The following is a 21,218-nucleotide window of genomic DNA, read 5'->3' on the forward strand; positions in this document are numbered from 1 at the left end:
GAGTTTCTCCGGGGGGGAATGAATTTTCTTCGGGGCGGACATTCCCCCCGGGCAAACCCCTGAATTCATCCCTGGTTGAAATCCGAAATCTCGTTCATATTCGCAGGAGATAACCACTGCTAGAAATAACTTGTATCGTCACATCTTCAAGAGAATTCAAAGAAACTGCGCAGTGCTGAAGGAACTTTGATGAAAGTAGTACTGATCATAGAACATGTTTCATATTTAAAAAAACATGTTTCATATTTATTTATATCAGTACAGCGTATTTCTTTAAAATGTACTCAGCCCCATACAGATATACCATATTTTTATATTCTCATCTCATCTGACTGGAACCTCACGAGATATCAATAAGATTGAAAAGCCAATTAGCTCGTTACATAGACCTCATCACGTTGAATACCATATCTAAGTAGCTAAACATTTTACCAACGCTTTTTTTTAATCAACTTTAAGAGTTTGCAAATTATTGATACAATACCAAATATTTCAGAAGCGTGGCAAGATAACGCTGTCGGATCAAAAGATTACACAGAAAGTTATACCTGGCAAACGCAATGACGAACAGACGGCAATAGGGATCGCACAGATAGGTGGAGAATCACAAACAAAATAGGTATCCAGCACAAAGAAAGAAGAAGAACAACACAATACATATCGCTACAAATATCAACAACGCACAAAGAGGAGGTTCTTAAAGATTCGCAAAGAGGGGTTCTCGGAGGCAATGGTAAGACGTCCTGAGACAGAAATGGAGATTGCTCATGTTACGCACACACAGGGATTACCACGCCTAAAATACAAGTACTAGCCATAAAAGTAGTGCAAAAATTGTCAATTCAGGAGAAACGTATTACTAATGTTGTCAACCACATAGAGAAACGTAACTACGGCTCGGGGTAGTGAGCAAATCGAATATGGAATCCAGCAACAAGAGTCAGACAGGGTAGAAGACATGAATTGTTAGAACATATGTACTGAAACACTATGGTGAAGATAAAGTTGGAAGCCAACTTACAAAGATAGTGCACCAGATTCTACAGTGGTACAGAATATTGTCAATATTGAAAACGAGCATACTGACCTGCAGGCATCACAACAAAGGTTCAAGTAGTCATACGTGTGATGTAGTATCAGAAACTGATGTACATGTGCAAAGATTCTAAGATGTGCCTGAAAATTAGCACACGCGGCAAACACACTTTGATTTAGCTGCTAATTTAGTTATGTTTCGGCATACATGAGCATTTTCACATAAACTTACACATAATAATCACGTTGAGTTTAGTTCGGCGATTTTGCAGGTCATGAGCCATGTTTGCTCTGATCCATCCATCTTCCACGGTAATCCGCTCGAAATTTGGATGAATAATCTTCCTAAAGTGCATGGGAATTCCATAATGTATTATCTATTTAAGTCTTCATACGCTCAGCTGTACATATATTCTGCAGAAACTAAAGGTTGCTCGGATTCGCCAGGTGTAATTTGAGGTAAGATTAGCGATACCATCGCTACCGCAGGTCACTTTATTGGTAAACAATACGGATGATACAAATTGCTCGTCATTAATGACATGTTGCTGAAACCAACCACAAAATACTTCTGCGATACATAATCACACTACAAAAAATCTTTCATACGTATATGTAATATAGATATAAGTCGTTTTCATGCAAGACACTCACGCGAACACATGAGTTATGTTAAGTTTCCGATCCACAAGCTTAGGGGAATAAAATATTCTATTTCCTCAACCTGACTTTTTATAGTTCCATGATAAACTTTCAAACATTTATAAGAGTTTGATGCCATATTATGTAGATTTTCTTTGACTCTTTTTCGTAAACTCAGTCAAGAAAGAGCGTGAATTTAGCCTCCTAATGTGGTATAGATTATTTCCATTTCTTCTATCACAAAATTGATCCATTGTAAAAATATTAGGTTCTCTTGAGCATTTACATTGAAACTACTTGATTTTAAAATCATACAGAACGAGAGTGAACCTTATTCCACTGAGTTTAAAAAATATGTTCTGTGGTAACTTTCGTAAATATTATTTGATTTTGACACAATATTTTCTATGTGTTTATTGAAGTTTCCAAATAATCCACACTGCTTGAAATAGAAGCTATTACATATGAGGATTCAACTAACTCTTTCCCAGAGGCTTTAGAAAAAATTATGTGATAACTTTAGTAAAATAAATAATTTGGTTCAATATAACGTATTTGTCTGAAGATTTCCAATCTTCCGAATTGCCTGAAGTTGAAACGGACCAACAATAACGGAGTACATTTTCCTCAATTTTAAATAACATATTTTCAGCTACTATTTATTAACAATACTCAGACTTTTATAGATTATTTCTATATTTTTGTAGAGTAAAGACTTGCTTTTATTGTTTGGGGTTGAAATTATTGAGAAGGTGATCGCTTGCTTCAACAATGGATACCATACTAGTATACCTTAAATTCAATAACCAAGTATATATCATTTTCCACAGTGCTTGATTTTGCTTTACAATTTCAGAAAACAATGTAATGTAATTTCAGGTTAAGATTACGAATCATCACAATATATTGAATGTAACTAAATAACATATTTGTGTAATAGTTTATAAACCGAATATAACTTTAATAGTTTATAACTTGCTGAAAATACTATACGAAGAGCAGGAGGTGTGCGGGGAGTTATTTTTGAAGCTATTCACTGAAACACTAAGCTACACCTCTAGCTGACATTACACCCATTTCACGGGAATAGCCCGTACATTTTCCGTTTAACTTGAAGATGTGGAACTTACTGACTTCTACCTATTCCAAATTACAAACTCCTAATAACCTGAATTTTCAAATATCTTGTTTTATTAATTTCATGCAGAACTACGGTTGGAAATGTTTATTTTCCGAAATAACAATATATGTATAGTAGGGTGCTTCAAAAAGTACGGAAAAATATTTTTTTCGAATTTCACTTGGCGGCACCCCTAATATTTGTTACGCCACTGAAAATAGACACACTGGTAAAATTTCAAATTTTTACAACAATGTTTAAAGGTTGCGCAAGACAATTGAAATTTGGAATGATATTGGTATATACACATTATACATATACGTATACAGTGTGTCCGTAAAGTTGAGCAACCTAAAGCTTGATTGCGTATATCTTTTGATCAAACAATGATAAAGACCTGAGACTTAAAACAAATGTAAGCATATTCTATGTAGATACGAGGGCTATCCAGAAAGTAGATTACGTTTTGGAATAAAAAATCAACAAAGTATAGGAAACAAATTTTATTATATACAGATGAAAGCCACACACAAATACTACTTTTCGACATAGTCACCATTCAAATTAAGGCATTTATCGTAGCGATCTACGAGCTTGGAAATTCCTTCGTCGAAAAATTCGGCCGCCTGCGACTTCAACCACTTCGTTACCTCTTCTTGCAGCTGTTCGTCGTCATCAAAACGCTGCATAGCCAGCCACTTCTTCATTGCTGGGAATAGGTGGAAGTCGCTCGGTGCCAGGTCGGGACTGTACGGCGGATGAGGAAACAACTCCCACTGAAAAGATTCAAGAACTTCACGCGTGACATTTGCCGTGTGGGGCCGGGCGTTGTCGTGAATCAACAAGATCTTAGAGCTCAACATTTCTCTGCGCTTGTTTTGAATTGCTCTTCTGAGGTTTTGCAGAGTTTGGCAATACCTTTGAGCGTTTATTGTAGTGCCTCTTTCCAGGAAGTCCACCAAAATCACACCTTTTCTGTCCCAAAAAAACAGTCGCCATCATCTTCCTTGCCGACATTGTTTGCATGCATTTCTTGGGTTTTTGGGGAGAACCTGTGTGCCCCCACTGCATTGATTGCAATTTCGTTTCACAGTTCACGTGTTTCACCCATGTTTCGTCACCAGGAACGATGCGATCGAGTAAAGAGTCACCATCCTTATTGTAGGCGTCCAAAAAGTGCAACGCTGCAGCCATTCGCTGATTTTTGTGGTCCTCTGTCAAGATTTTTGGAATCCATCTTGCACAAAACTTGTGGTAACCAAGCTTTTCGCTGATGATTTCGTGCAACAAACTTCGCGAAATTTGTGGAAAACTCAAAGAAAGTTCCGTTATTGTGAACTTTCGATTTTCACGGACTTTAACATCGACTTTTTCGACAAGTTCGGCAGTCACTTTGCTGGGTCTCCCACTTCGATCTTCGTCGTGAACATTGGTTCGGCCATTTTTAAATCTTATGACCCACTGTCGCACTCCACCTTCAGTGATAATGTTGTCCCCATACACTTCACACAGCTGCCGATAGATTTCTATCGGTTTACAGTTTTTGCTGTCAGAAACCTTATTACTGCACGCACCTCGCAGCTCGCGGGATTTTCAATTAACGCAGACATTTCAAACCGTCACAGTATCTTAACGGAGCACAGCACGAACCTCTCACTAGCACGGCTAGATGCCGACTGAGCTGCGCAACGCTCTGACCCCAAGATGGCCGCGCTAGCCCCGCCCCTAGCGGACACAGACGAAAACGTAATCTACTTTCTGGATAGCCCTCGTATTTTCGAGATCACGACAAATGCTGTAACTTGTTATATTTTTGTGTAGTAACGAAAGAAATTACCGTAACTGTAAAATAAAAAAATATACAGATGGTGATCAGAAAAATGGAAACATCAATGTTGGCAACACATCAGATGTATGGGTTGGCAGTGGTGTCGTGGCACCTGCAGTGCCGGACCGCTGGTGGTGGTGTGTTAGGTCGGTCTCCATACTACGTCAGGCGCAGTGGAACAGCAATGTCCAGTGACTGCAGCAGACGGAGGTAGTGTAAAATGGGAGACCTCTCAGATTTTCAAAGAGGGCAAATTGTTGGTGCGCGGTTATGTGGAGTGAGTGTGACGGCAGTGGTTACTGTGTTAGGTGTGTCGCGTGGGACAGTGTCGAAGGTGATGACGGTCTACACAACACACGGGAAAACCACATCGGGGAAGCGGAACAGTGGGCGGAAGAAAATCATGAGTGACAGGTCACGCCGGGTATTAAAGCGCATTGTCACGCATAACCGCCGTGCTACTGCGTAGCAAGTGACGGAGGAACTCAATCAGCACCTTCCCCACCCTGTTTCGACAATCACAGTCAGCCACGAATTACATGACATGAACTTACGGGGTCGTGTTGCACGGGCCAAACCGCTCATCAGGACCATAACGTTTTCGCACGCCGCAAATGGTGCCGCGACCATGCAACTTGGACCGTTGAGGACTGGAAACGTGCGATATGGTCGAATGAGTCATCCTTCACCCTATTCCCAACCACGGGCCGTGTTTATGTGTGGAGAACGCCCAAAGAAGCTTATGATCTGCAGTGTCTCCGCCCAATTGTGAAACATGCAGGCGGCTCGGTGATACTGTGGGCCGCCATATCATGGTTTTCATTGGGTCCTGTGGTCACACTTAGCGGACGAATCACTACCAACGATTATGTCGCAATTTTAGGAGACCACTTGCATCCTATGGTCCGGATGTTGTTCCCGGACAATGACGCCATCTTCCAGGATGATAATGCACCCATTCACACAGCTGGTGTTGTTGCAGCGTGGTTTGAGGAACATCAGGATGAAGTTCAACACCTTCCCTGGCCCGCCCAATCCCCAGATCTCAACATAATTGAACATCTGTGGTCCCTCTTGGAAACACGACTCCGGCGACGATTTCCACCTCCATCCTCTCTCACAGAACTGGCCGATGCACGAGGAATGGTGTAAGATTCCACTTGCTACCATTCACGACCTCTATGCCTCCATCCCACGTCGCATAAGGCTGTTCTGAAGGCGAAAGGTGGCCCGACACCATATTAATCTGGTAAGTTGCAATTTCGTTCAGGTGTTTTCATTTTTCTGATCACCATCTGTATATGCAAAATGAAGAAAATCAATATACAGTTGCAGAAAACTGATTTCCTGCGGGTGGATTTCTGTGTATGTGTACAGTATGCCAGGCACGTAGCCAGGATTTCGTGAAGGGGGGGTCCGTAACATGAAATACTGTGGTCATCACACCAGGGGCTCGATCATTCTAAACAATTTTACTGGAACATATATTAGTACGTTTAGCCAGGATTTCGTAACGGGGGAAGGGGGCGTGACAAAATTCTGAAGGCCCAAGAGCTCGATCAATCTAAACTACTTTACTATCAACATTTATATGTTTGTGAGGATATGTTGGTAAGTATTTATTTTAATAAACTATGAAGAAATCTCGAATAAAACAAACGTATTGAAAAAAAAACGTATTTTACATCCTTCCTCTGTTTATTCAAATATAACAATTTTCCTTTCATTATGACCTCACTAATTATAAAAAGTACATACTCAATAATGTCTTGTAAAATATTTTGCAATATCTGCGTTCCTTTTCCTGTTGAATCAAATGTTAACAGAACTTTCTCTCTACATATATTTTTATTTTTATTTTTCCGTCAACTACTGTCTGTTTCAAATGACAGGTTAAAGGAGCAGTAGAAAATTGTTTTGGAAATAACATATTTGATATTGCAAGGATGCGATGACGAAAAATTATGATAAAATATGTCCACGCTGTTACACAACGGCACTGTGATTTCGGAAGCTTGAAGTCTCCCTGACTAGTAGCAGAAATTCTGAGAATTCCGCAACTTTTCTAGAAATTTCACTCTTCCAGGATATATCGCTCACCTCGCAACTATGTATTGCAAGTAATACAAATTTCCTCATAAGAAAGAGTAACCAAAAGCTTCCTGTAGTTTATTTTTAACGCTGATCCTTCTTTTTCCAATTTCATTTTGTTTTATCCTTCCCTAATTTTTTTCACTTCTGGTCTCGGAGGGGGGTCCGGCCCCCCCTTGGCTACGTGCCTGAGTATGCATCAACATTTATCCATTGGTGCGAAAATGTGACAAGGTTGATACAGTGTTGCCATATAAAAAGGCTATATAATGCAAGTCCGTAAAATGGGAGTTTCCTTGACAGAAATGCAGCCCCTGGCAACACTTTTGTCGTATCGTTTCAACACTTTCGTTTTTGATCAAATGAAATTTTATTGGAAAATTTGCGATATCCCAAATTTTTGCGATATAAATCCGGCTATATATATATATATATATATATACAGTGAAACCTGTCTATGTTGGCCACCATCGGTTCCATCGAAAAGTGGCCAACTTACAGAAAATAAGTGTGATTTGTGTATTTTTAAAATAGGATTTCTAGTATTACTTGATTGTAAAATTTTAATAAGCAGTGGAACGACAGCTACTTATAAATAATGTATATAGAGTAATCATAAAAATATACAGTACTAGAAAATATTAGTATAGTATGTTTAATATATGTGCATACCTTTCTCTTCCTGAAAACTAGTCTGGTACATTGGATTATTCGGATTGAAAACACAATAACACAAACAACCATGAAATAGAAGCGTATGTACGCAGTTTTTTGAAATTGATATTATAGCACATTGAGTTATTCAGATTGAAAACAAGAAAACCTAAGTTATAAATTGAGAAATTCATATGCTATTTATATGACATCTTTTCAGTTGTTACTGAATGGTGGTTCATTCTAGACATATTTGTTTTATTCTTTTTGGCAGATATGCACATTCTAATATTTTAGTTAACTACCTCTTGTTAATGAGCTAGAAGTGTTTCCCTCGGATCAAAAAATGTTTTAAGAAAATCTTATGGGAAATCATATCTCAAACACTCCGCTATCTTTTGACAAGCCGACAGGTGCCAATAGTTGACAATTGAGATTCTAACCTTGAGAATTTTCCGGAATTACTAAAGCTCCCCACTGATAAGATGAGTTGATATAGCTAATGGTTTTACCAAAACAGACAGGGTAAACAAATAAGTACAACCATTTCCTGAATTCCTGTACGTGCTTTTTCTTATTCACACCTTCCTTCACCACCCCTTTATGAGGGTAGTGTTCTGGCCATTGACCTCCAAGAACAAAACGTGCGAATCTATGCTTCTTTGTGTGCAGTCACAAATACAGAACATCTGCCTCTCATATGGGATGTTAAGAAAAATAACAAAACTATTTTGCATGGCCAAGATACTCAGGTAAATTTATCATTATCATCATAGGGTAAACATTGCTTCAGTGTGGCCAACTTCCAAGATAGACAGGTGGCCAACTTACATAGTAGTAAGTAACGAATGTCTTACGGGAAAATGCAGGTTCAAGACGAACTAGGCCAAGATAAGCAGGTGGCCAACTTAGAGAGGTGGCCAAGTTGACAGATCTCACTGTATATATAACGTGATAAGGAAAAGAACTAGTTAGAGAATGGTTTCAAAAGATAGTATATTCGCATTAGCGTAATACAAGATAAAACATGCTGGTACAATCAGTGACAAAAGTTATTTTCCTTTGATGAAATTGGTTTCGTAAATAATTTCAGAATGGATGAACATTGACAGTTTTCAGTAAATTAAAAAGAATGTTCCAACCACACCACTGTTGTACATTCCAGCCAAAACGCAGCTATTCCCAAAATAAATTTTACCAAACGGAAAGAACTTTTGTCGCTGACTGTGAGAGAAGAAGAAAGTGTTGAGATTAATAAATGCTTCTAACGTATATAATACTATAATAATGAATAAGTTTAATATTTAATTAAGGTAGGTTTCTCTCCATCTATTTAAAGATAATAATGCTCAGTGTAAACACTATCTAAAAAATTTTAAATAATAAAATATCATTAATATGTGTTTTATTTTATGTCGCAACTGTGTACTCTTGAACTTTTCTTAACATAAATATTATTTTAATGTAAGAAAGTACATTTTAAATAATAATATCAAGTTTTAATGAATAATTCCCAAAACTTTCTAAGCGTAATCGCTAGGTAAAGAAAATTCAAACTGAATATTAAGACTTAACATTTTCCAAAAAGTACTGTATATTAACTCAATAATACAGTTTTAATACCAATTGTGTTCTTTAAAAGAAAGTTGTAATTAAAAGTTCAAAAAATCTTCGGAAACTATTGAAAATAAAATAAAAATACTTTCCTTTTTACTTCTAGGTATAGATATTACAATTATTCCTTCAAAGGGCGGAAAACCAATTGTAACAGTAGTTAATGGTAAATACATTGTGAAAATCTATATTAATAATTATTCAATAATATTAAACTGAATTTGAAATTATTTTCTTAGCATAGAATGTACTCGAATCTAACACGTGTTTGAAGTGAAATTTTTAAACGTAGAAAATTCAATAAATATAGTAGTGTTATGGTTTTAAAGAAACAATCTTGCTAACTAATCAAAGTCTGACCATTTTTTTTATCTACTAGGTAAGTTATTACTTCTTCATATTACAGCATATTGCTCTAAATCAGAAGTTTTAAAATTAAAACACTCTGTGTTTTCAGGTGACTATTACAATATGTTATAAATCTACAGAAGAACTCAAATTAAATATTTATGTAGATATATAAGTGACCCCTAGTCATGCAATTTAAACTAATTGAGATGGACTATAAATAGTGGATTCAGAAATCAAGTCCCCTTTTGGTCATTTTGAATATACAGTATTTTTCAACATTCAGAGCTTAAAAGATTCCTGCCTACATATTGTAAATAACTCTTACAAGATAAGATACAGTGTTAACTTTTTCATGTATTGAAGCGTACAGTACACACTTTATGTCTTTATTCCTCTTACTCTTGGTAATTGGTAAATTGGGTAATTAGACTTGACTCTCTTGTGCTCTGAAAATCCCAAATGCAAATGAAAGACAAAGGAAATTTTCGTGGAGAAAGAGAGTAGTAGCAGACGAGCAAATACCAAGGAAACAAATGACACAATGTTAACTACTACGTAGTCATATGATTTCCACTCCAACAAGTGATCCCTTTCCCCAGAGATGTTTTCTTCTATTAAACTGCTGAGTCATCTATAGAATTTGGAGATTTGACGAAGGGTCGTATCTTAAACTCTCACTTTTTCAGACATAAAGAAAGAAATAATAATTACCTAGCCAGAAAAGCAATTGAATATGTAATAACTCGTCAATTATTCCAGACAATAATTATGTACAATTATTGACCAAGTATTGCATATTTAACTTTTCTTCTTCTCTATGGAATTATATTTCTTTCTTTATGTCTGAAAAGGTGAGATTTTGATGTATGACCCTCCGTCAATTAGTTAACGTGTTATTCTTAATCATAGATCATTTTAAATGTAATGAATTGTGATTGCAAGCCTAAGTATTATCGTGAATCCGCTCTGGAAACAACAGTTATTTATTTGTATGTGTGAATATCTATTTTTATCAGGAAGTTTCAAACTGTAGTGTTCTAAATTTATAAAAACATCACTATGTTTTGATAATGTTGCAACACATTTGCGGGAAATTGCGTTTTCTGTTGTTACAGAGACAATTAAATGTGATGTTAGACCACTTCTACCGAAAATTTTATCGTAATGTAGATGTAGATTTTGCATGAATAAATAGGATTGTAGACTTAGTAAAAATAGTAGTATAAGGGGTAACAGCATATCACTGGTCTGTGTGATCGTTTACCTCCGAAACTGTTGTATGAAACTGAACTAAAATGAAACTGAACTATGGATATCTTATAGTGTGTTACAATGTACTTATTTTCAAAATTGCATATTAATACATATTCACATCAAGTTCTACTATCACTTCGAAAGAAGAATTTATATTTAGGATTCAGGAAGACATACCTTGATCTTACTTTGTATTAAACTTACTGACTTTTCGAAACTATTTTATTTAGGAACAACAGACAGTCCAAAGCGTGGATTGACCTCCCTTCTACTCCCAAACTCGACAGCAGTGGATGTGAATGTTTTGGATAATAAAGGTAATCTAGCTAATCTTTCTAAATAGAAATATTACGTAATATTGCTCGGTCTTTCCTATACATAAATCTGTAAAGTATTTACAACCTTATTTATGGATAATAAGACTAGTCCATATGCCCATAGTGAGGAATAAGAAACAACTGGTTAAAGATTTAAAGATTTACAAGACACAAGAAATCATCAAGTTAAAAACTGTAATCGTATTTCTCAAAATGTTATGTACTCGATGAAATGTTAGATCTCAGTATAAAACTATTTGTGCACACTATTTCATGGATCGAACAAAAATATTTAATAGCATCTGAAAAACAATAAAATAAATAGACTATCATTTAATTTATTCTAAACGGAATTTAAAAATATCTTACACTTTATAACTAATTCATATAAAAATTTTACAAAGCAGAGTCATAAGTTTTACAATATTTTTGTACCCAACATAGTTGTATTTAATACAGCACAATTGAAGCAGGTTAACATTCAAAGTATAGACCTTTGTGTTGGTCTCTCTACACCCTCTTCCTGCCAGTTCCTTAATTCCATGTCTTGTCCTAAGAAGCAAACAAGTCAGTCACTGCTCTTTCCATTATCTCCATGAAGTTCTTGGAATTCTTGTTGCGTTTTAATAGCTCACCGTGGTTTTGTGATATTTTATTGTAGCAGTATTATTTCGGTTCACCAATGCAGGATATCTTGGCGGAATACAGCATACATCCGCTTTAAGTGTTCAAAATAAAGTATAGAATTGACGTACGACCCTTCGGAATGAACTCCTTCGTAGTTCCATGCACACAAAGCATGAATTTTATGTTCGTAACGACCGTTTTGAAAAATCGGTTCTGGAAGTAGGCCCTGCTCAACCACTGCTTTCGCATTTGAATTTCGAAAAAGAAACACTTTGTGTCACAGAGAAAACGACTTACGTGGATTTTTCAGTAGTTGTCGGCAAACATCTGCTCTTCTCTGAGCCTGATCTGGGGTCAACTCATGTGACATAATAGAGCAGGTTGTGATGGTTTACGTGAGGTCTTGAAGGTGTTGCACTACAGTGGACTTGAATGTGCCGAGCTCATTTGACAATCATCGTGTGCTGGTGGAGGGATGTTCCTCAGTTGGTGTGTCGTATGGTCTTAAAATCTGTTACCCTGAGAAGGGTGGGCCTTGGCTGATCTTCAGTATTTTTACAACCTGCTGTGGTTTACTGCATCTTCCCCTTGCTGCCGTAGCGTTTGCCCGAGTTTTAACTCATATAGTTCATTCACATATCAGCAGAAGTATAAGTGAATCTGAAACGGTAGGGGGACGCATGACGTCACCCCGTTCCCCGTGTCTGTCTTTGCCCATTGTATTTTTAGAAAGTTTAGGGACGCCATAAATATTTTCTGGAAGTGAGGGAACGGTATTCCCCCGTGTTCCCTTCACTTTACCCCTGCCAATTAGGCGTTATTGCCCACTAGTCTTCACTGTCACTAAGAACTTATTGAAAATGGTCAGCCTCTGAGTAGTAGCTCTGAGTTAAATAATCCTCTTGCCCCACTACCCCTTGGGCCAGTTCGAGCATGTAATTGCAGTCAATCACAGCGTAGCACTAGCATGATGCTTGGGTTGTGTAATATTACACTACTTATGATTCACTCTTCTAGGTTACTAATGTAAAGAGTTGAAACAAGGATGTTTCAAAAGATTTGATCTTAAATTTGTTCAACAAATGGAATTAAATATAAATATGAAGAAATCGTTAATAACATCGTCACTGTACCATTTCAGCTATTCAAAACACTCCTACAGTTCCTTGTCCCATATCAGGTAACAAACTTTACGAAACAATTGTGAATATGTAAACGAGAACAATAGGCTAAATTGTCAAAAATAATATGTAAACGAGAACAATAGACTAAAGAAAACATTCTGTTTTGCTCTCTTTAATATCATCTTACTGACTATGTATTTAAAAATAAAACAAACGATTGGTAAAATGGGCAAACATGCACTTTAATTTTATTATTAGGGTTTTCGATTTTGATTACACAGCCACACACACACACACACAAATAAAAGTTCTGTGCGCCGGGATCCAGGGTATGGATTCGATGTACTTTGTTACACAGAATCCAAATTTCAAATCTAGGAAGATCAATCGTATCAACTTTTTTGTTATGAGCGAAAAACTTGAGCGATTTTGGATAGGGAGGAAACAAGTAATACAACTATAATGAAACCTTATGCAATCGATAGTGCTTCATTAGTGCTTCTAGAAAACACTAATAGTTTCTTTACTGCTTCACTATTATTGTAGATATAGCAAGTTATATGTCACGAAACTCCTACAAGCGATACATGGGAAATTTTTCATTTTGTAAAATTCCCGCCAAATTTAAACGCACTAATGGTCAATTATAGTGTAATCCTTAGTGATTCGTTAATGCCTGCTAGTATATCAACTCCGAACATTAGTGTTTCTCATCGTGAATGCTCTTGTGAGAAGGGGCTAGCGTGAAAGTTTTATCATCTCTACTGATTCAATGAAAAATTCCCCATCTACTTCTTATAGGAGTTTCGTGACATATAATAAATCATATCTACTCTAATAGTGAAACATTATCGAAACTAGTAGTGTTTTCTAGAAGCACGAATTTTGCAGTACTGATTGCACAAGGTTTCATCGCTAGTGCTTTATGATGACTAACGTAAGGTTAGCCCCTCCAAAGTTTTTTGGTTTTACAGACCAAACTATTGAAGCACTAATGTCGGGAGTTAGTGCTCTAAGAAGCACTAACGAAGCACTAACGATTGCACTAGAAAAGATCATTCCTATGAGGGACCAACTTCACGGAGATTATTCTAAGAACAATGTCGCGCATTTGAAGTTGGCGAGAATTTGACCAAATGAAAAAAATCTCCATGTATTTTTATGGGAGTTTCGTGGCATTTTAACTAGACATATCTACGCTAATACTGAAGCACTAACAAAAGTATTAGTGTTTTCGAGAAGCAATATTGATGTACTCTCGATTGCCCTAGGTTTTATCGTTAGTGCTTTCTGGGGAGGGGTAACGTGAAGTTCACACTTTTTTTTTTTGTTGTTGTTGTTCTAAAGTCCAAGTTATTGAAGCACTAATATTGGGAATTGATGCTTTAAGAAGCAGTAACGATTGTGCTAGAAGAGATCATTACTGCTTTTGAATTTGGCGAGGATTTGACCTAATGAAAATTTTTCATGTATTTCTTATAGAAGTTTCGTGACACATAATTGGCCAGACATACACTAATATTGAAGCACTAACGAAACTATTAGTTTCCTGGAAGTACTAACGATACACTAAGCATTGCACTAGGTTCCATCGTTAGTGCTTTCTTTGGAGGCTAACGTACACTGTTAAAACTGGTTTCTAAAATTCAAAAAAAAAAAAATCATCGTATTTGAGAACATCCGTTTCTTATCTGTGCACCGAGTAATACATTCTTAAAAGTGAGATTTCGATTTTTTCAAATCATTTTGAGAAACACTGACTCAAATGCGAGGAATTATGTCTCATTTCTGAGGGTGCAAATACTTTCTCAAATTTGAGAAAAATGCATTTTTTCTTAAAATAGAGAAAGTAACATTTGAGGAAATGAGACATATAACCCTAATTTAGAGAAACATTTCTCAAAAATATATGAGAAATGTCTTTTGCAAATGCGAGAAACGGTGCACAGAAATTGGATTATCAAATACGAGAAGGAGAAGGGAAAGGGCAGAAACAATATAAATATGCAAAAAAAAAAAAAATCAGACTATTAGTACATACAGAATTTATATTAAATAAACATCTAGAATTATATTGTTTAAAATATAACACATTTAAATCTTCATTTCAACACAAGAAAATTCCACGAAGACCACGATGACTTGTATTTTGAATGTTTTACTTATTCCTACTGCATCAGACAATTGAACATTTTCGTTTATCATTGTCCACTTCCTCAAGACTTTTCTTTTTTATCGACATGGGTTTACTTAAGATTTTCCCGTTTCCTCCAACACTATACTAACTTCTTGATAATTCAGATTCAAGAATTATCTGTCTACTTTAGCCTAACGGCAACAATTTCTGCTAGAGTGTAACGTCCCACGATTATGCTACAAAGCTCAGGGAGATGTGTTATGATGATAATGAGCGAAAATGGTGTAATGAAGAAAGTAAGAATATCTCAAGAAAACACATGGTGTTTACTCACACAGTCCACTTGGCGGAGCTGGAATCAAACCAGGGACCCCATGCATGGGAGGCGAGTTCTACCACTGAGTCATCGGGGTCCAATATGCCTACTTTTCTCCATAAACAAGTTGCTTATATGAGAAAACACCGTGTTCGTGGGCTTTTCCAGGATTCTCCAGTTTCCTCCTACAAGGAACGTACGCAGAATTTATTTCGGAGGGGGCCCAAATTCAATACGAGGACAAATTTATTAAAATATGTTAAATAGCTCCTAGAATTAGATAACATTTTCATAAAAGTAGCGATTTCGGGGAAGGTCCGGAGACCCAGGACTCACCTCCTTACCTTCCACCATCTTTATTACGGCAGAGACATGCTATACTTTCTGACCCTCATAAATATGCTGAAACTCCACTGCTAAGGACACAATTCAGATTGGAAGCAAGGCCATAAACCCATGCTAAAACTGCCAAGAAACGTACGTCCACATTTTTATTACACCATTATTATCTATCTCAATACTGTCTCCCTTAGCCTTGGAGCAAAATCGTTAAATTTTTAAAGTGAAATGAAATGTTTGAGTTTTACATCCCACAGTTGTGTCGGGTAGGCTAAAGGAAACTATGATGATGAGAATGAAAGAGATAGTAAAATGAAGAAAATGGGAAGAAATGGGAGAACCCCCCAAAAAAACACGCACACTGTGTTTATCCACTACAAAGCCCACTTGTCTCGAGCTGGGATCAAAGCAAGGGCCTCCCGCACCAGAGGTGAACTCTCTACCACTAAGCTACCGCAACCCCTTCGTTAAATTAAGAGCAAATGCGTACAGTACTATGCCACAAATAACCTGCAAATGTGTGTCATTAAAACGATTATTGGTGGTGAAAAAACGAGGCGCGAATCTATGCCAGGTGATCAGTACAAAGTACCTTTGCATTACAATTCTATAATAATAAATCACACTGTTTCTAACTACACAGATGACTTATGTGTTCTTAGTTTCCGTACTAATGCGTTTCCTTATAACGAATGGCAAAGCGTGTGAAACAATGATATATGTAGTGTACAATACCTATCCATTCTATTGCAATATAGAAAAGAACGTGCCCTACAGGGCTCTAACACGCCTTTACTTGTTATTGCTGCACTGGTTATTAGGTGAATTGACTACTGAGCTTTGATACATAAAGGAGCCAACTTGACTACCATAGCCTATATAATCTATATGAGGGGGGGGGGAGGGTCAACGTTCTACACCCTAACGAGTGTATTACATTATCTTTTACTCTATGGTAGTATGTTTACAATTCACCTTCTCGCCGTTGTCACATGAAATGTATTCATACGCCGCTTCAGCCGCATCATAATACTGCATACTCATACCCATCCATTTCTGCTACAACTGAAATGCTTTATATCATTTCCTGTGTAGTATATTAAGCCCTAGCAATATTACACCCTAGTAAACCATAGTAATATTATTTCGGTAAGATTGTTACCGTAACGTTTTAATCATCTATGATATTGCAAATCATGCACTATTCTATTCTCATTTTTAAGAAATGGGAAAATCTCATAAATGGGAACCTGAAAATTTGCCTAGAGCTCACAAATGTAAACATGTTTGAAAATAATTAGACATTTTTCCTCAAATATGAGTAAAAATTACTTATTTTGGTTTGAACATGCATTTTTCTCATTTACGAGCAAGGAAAATTAAAGGGTGTAAAGTTAGTTCTCCAAAGTTTTTTTCTTCTAGCCTCCAAACTATTGAAGCACAAATGTTGGGAGTTGGTGCTAAACGAAGCACTAACGAAACACTAACGATTGCACTAGAAGAAATCATTCCTAGGAGGGACCAACTTCACGCAGATTATTCTAAGAACAATGTCTCTAGCCTGCAACGAGAATGTTCCTAGTTACAATTCTGGCTTGGCATTATTTCAATATTGTCACTTTAGTTCATTAATAAATTTATGTGGTGAGAAAACTATCGTTGTGCTTGAAGCACTAACGATTGGCACTACTTTTGCATACTTTGGACAATATTTAAAAAAGGTGGTGATTCTGGCTTGTTATCAAGCGAATATCGCCACTTTACTTTGTCAATATCTTTACATGGGTAAGAGCGCTAACTTTGTACTTGAAGCACTAACTAGCACTAACGATTGACACTATTTTTGTACACTTTGGACAATATTTAAAAAGTGGCGATTCTGGCTTGAGGTCAAGTGAACATCGCCACTTTAATTCCTTAATAATTTTACGTGGATGAGAGCACTATCGTGCTTGAAGCACTAACCAGTAGTAACGATGCACTAACGATTGACACTACTTTTGTATACTTTGGACTAGAGATGCAAGGGCTCGGAAAAAAACAGGCTTTTTTGGAAAAAAACTCGGTTTTTTCTGCTTCGCTTTTTTGCTTGGGAAATTTTGGGCTTTTTTCAAAATTATGCTTTAAATTCATTAAGCAGATTTTGTTTCGCTTCTCTATAACACAAAAAGCCATTTAATTAGTGGTTGATGTCGATAATAATATAAAACCTCGAAAATAAACCATGAATTCCGAAAAGATATTTCAAACAATTTTACTTCTCAACATATTTACATTATGAATTGCAAAGGATTAACCAATGTATATAATAAGATTTTTTAACCTCCTATATACAAAAGTAAGCATGGTTGGCAAGAACCATGGTTGTTTTTGAAAATGCCAAAAAAAACGTTGTTTAGGGGGAGTTTAAACTAGTTTTTTTTGGTTTAAACCAGGTTTATTGGATTTAGGTATTTTTGCTTCATGTATTTATATTATATATTGACAGAAATAAGTTTGTTTCGCCTTGGTGTTATTATGCAACAACGGGGTTATGCTGGAAGAGGTCACACAAACTTAAAGAAGTCCGGCCAGTAAATTTCTTAAATTGGGCAACTCCCGCCCAAGCCATCGGGAAAATCCCGTCATTATTCTAAATGTAAAACAATAACGGAAAAATCCTGTTATTGCTTTGCATGTAAAATTTAAAGGTCAACGTATCATAATCAGTACGCTAAAACTGAGGTATTAAATTACAAATTTAGTATGTAGATATCATTGAAAGTCCAATCCAAACTAATGTTGGAAGCTACGTAGGCAATCGATAAATTTTGCCAATTTCTATCAATATATTCAAGCAACCTTGTCTTCTTTATAAAACAGACATTCAGGCATGCAGAAATATACAATTTGGTTTCGTTTCGTATGTTCAGGCTTAACATACTTATGTAATGCCTAGGTTTTCAAGGAGATGACTTTCACTTAAAGTGACATCCGAACCGCTACTTTGTTTACGCATGAAAGAAGGGTAGTGGTTCGACTGAGAATTGAACACGGGACACCTTGATTAAAAGGTGAAAAGGAAATAAAACTAATGCAGATGGTTTGATGTGTGGAAACGTCACTATGAAGTTCACACGATTCGCATTTATCGTTCTTCCTATTTTTTTTAAGTTTAAACCAGTTGTTTATTTTTTAAAAAAGAATAAACAACTGATGTGAACCAGCCAAACCTAAAAGTAAATACTTCTTTTAAAAAATACACAAATAACTAGCAAAATTCTATGTAGTATTTTTACTTCAAAATATACCATACCCTCTTTTTGGAACAAAATAAAATTAAAATAAAACATAAGAGAAATACTTAGATTTATATGATACACTTAAAGGCTGCATATCTAGAGCTTTTGGTTCTGTATATTCTTGAAATTCTACAGTTTTATATAACTACCATCACGGTTTACTCAGTCAAGTTCTCTGAATTTTTAACACGAGGGATTCAACATATGAAAGGTGTGAGGCAAGAACATGGTAACCCACAATTTTACTATTTTAAGAAATTAGAGATTTTCTGCTGCACAATCCATTTTGAAAGTTGGAAAGCTGATTTTTCACATAAGACTATACATGAAGGATTAAAAGAAGCGGTGTGCGTTGCTGTCTATCTGGTGCTCCAAAACTCAGCAATTGAAAATTTGTTGGTTACCATGTTCTTTGCTCACACCCTTCAATTCATTACGAAACTCTCCTCCCCTTAACCCCACCACCACAAAAAAAAAGGACTACGGAATACATTTGACTTAAGATAAATACAACTGCACAACAAACGTGACTGAATGGAGCTTTTGCGCTTCTATCGGGAAGTCCGGGATTCAACCCACCATTCGACCATTCTGACAAAGCTTTTCTTCATTCCATCTGTGAAGTAGAAATAGTGCGTGTATTGTAAGTTGGCCGATTTCCTTGCTTTTGTTTTTAAATTGTTATTATTACTAATTACCAGCAGTGACAGGTTTGCGAAGGTTAGGGGGCTGTCTTTCGGACTGAAGCCTGTTCCCCCAAATTACGGAATGTCTAAAACAAACGAAATATCTATTAGTTATGCCTTTACTCATAAATTTTACTCTCTCAAAATACTTTTCTAAATCCGCCACTGATTCTCAGTATAAAATGATCTTCAAGGTTGTATTCGGAAGATTTTCGCTAAATATATAAACGAAACGAAATATTAATTATGCCTGTACTCATAAACTTCAAGCTCCTCACAAATAAAATTAGGACATTTTAGAAAATGAAACAATCAGAGAAAACCCTCCCAAAGTACTTTTCTAAATCCACTACTGAATATTTATAGCTTATAAATTAGTATTGAAAGTTGTATCCGGAAAATTATTGCTAAATCGTTCCACAGCTACAGTATAACAGAAATGTGGAAGCACGGTTTGACGGATATATTGAAAAACGTACGCTTTGACGGATATATAGAAAAACATAAGTTTTGCGCTAAAAGCTAGAGTACTAAGCTCATGGAAATGAAACACGGATGACAAACTAAAATGATCTAGAGAAGAAAAAAATGTCGATAACTCAAAAGTTAAAATAAAGTTAAATAGCCTCTAAAATTACCCTCAAATACTACATTCTTCATGTTAGCTTTAATTCGTAAAACATGTGCTCCATTCATTTTGATGGTGAATTTCAGAGCGAAATATGGCATTCAGGTCATGGAATTCTTATCTAGTATAGAATATACTATAAGAAAGCTATTTAGATAGAAAAATCATGAAAATGAAAAAAGCCAAAATTTCCAAAATTCTCGTTTTTTTTCCCTAAAAAGCCGGCTTTTTATGTGAAAAAAACCACCGATTCAAAAAAGCCGGCTTTTTTGCATCTCTACTTTGGACAATATTAAAAAAAAAATGCGGTTCTGCCTTGATCCCAAGTGAATATTGCCACTTTAATTCGTTAACAACTTTACGTGAGTGAGAGCACTAACTTGTGCTTGAAGCACTAATCAGTACTAACGAAGTATTAACGATTGACGCCACTTTTGTATACTTTGGGCAATATTTAAAGAAGTTGGTGGTCCTGGCTTGAAGTCAAGTGAATATCGCCAATTTAATTCCTTAATAATTTTTCGTGGGTGGAGGCACTAACGTTGTGTTTGAAGTACTTAAAAGCATTAACGATCAATACATTTTTAATTTAATTTTTAGTAAATGACGATTTTAACTCGACAGATGTTTGTCAGGATATTCTAATGAAATAGTAGTCACGTTCAAAATACTAGTATGAGTATTCTGTAATTGATACACTCTTACATGTGTCTAAGACACATTCAGGCCTTATTTTTAATAAAATACACACTGTAGGTGATTATTTATTTATACATTAGCAGCACCTATAGCACACACACACACTGTAGGTGTTTCTGGGCATTAACAACACCTATAGCCCTAACTCTGTCACGTAAGAGAAATGACGTCCCTCGGAGGACATATTATCCAGGGAAGTTGGTAAGGAAGGAAGAACGCGAAGGGCCTAGGACCTGTAAATTATTTACTATCCCAGAATTTGCCAGGTGTGCAGTGGCGTATTTAGGATTTTGTTTCGGGGAACGCTATGCATAGCACGTGAATAAGCATTTATCTTTTGCCTTTTGGGTGACGATAAATTCTAATGAAGTTTTGCATATAACAAATTTATTTCTGGTGGGCTTGAGCCCGATAGGCATCCTCTTAAATACGCCACTGCAGGTGTGAATGAGGAAAGTCTAGAAAAACCTCGCTC

At 36.2% G+C, this 21,218-nt stretch overlaps 1 protein-coding gene across 3 annotated transcripts in view; it reads left to right on the top strand.

Annotated features, from left to right (window-relative positions):
* Positions 1 to 21,218, top strand: part of LOC145662063 (uncharacterized) — a 209,491-nt gene that overhangs the window by 181,209 nt on the left and 7,064 nt on the right. For 2 of the 3 annotated variants that reach the window (XM_081727398.1, XM_081727400.1), the window contains 2 exons: positions 9,091 to 9,150; positions 10,820 to 10,906. In XM_081727398.1, coding sequence (XP_081583524.1) covers positions 9,091 to 9,150; positions 10,820 to 10,906 — 147 coding nt within the window. The remainder of the gene's footprint in view (positions 1 to 9,090; positions 9,151 to 10,819; positions 10,907 to 21,218) is intronic. The other variant, XM_081727399.1, reaches the window with a different exon arrangement.

This window comes from Thermobia domestica, chromosome 10 (assembly GCF_964235325.1).
Source record: "Thermobia domestica chromosome 10, izTheDome1.hap1.1, whole genome shotgun sequence".
Lineage (NCBI taxonomy): Eukaryota > Metazoa > Arthropoda > Insecta > Zygentoma > Lepismatidae > Thermobia > Thermobia domestica.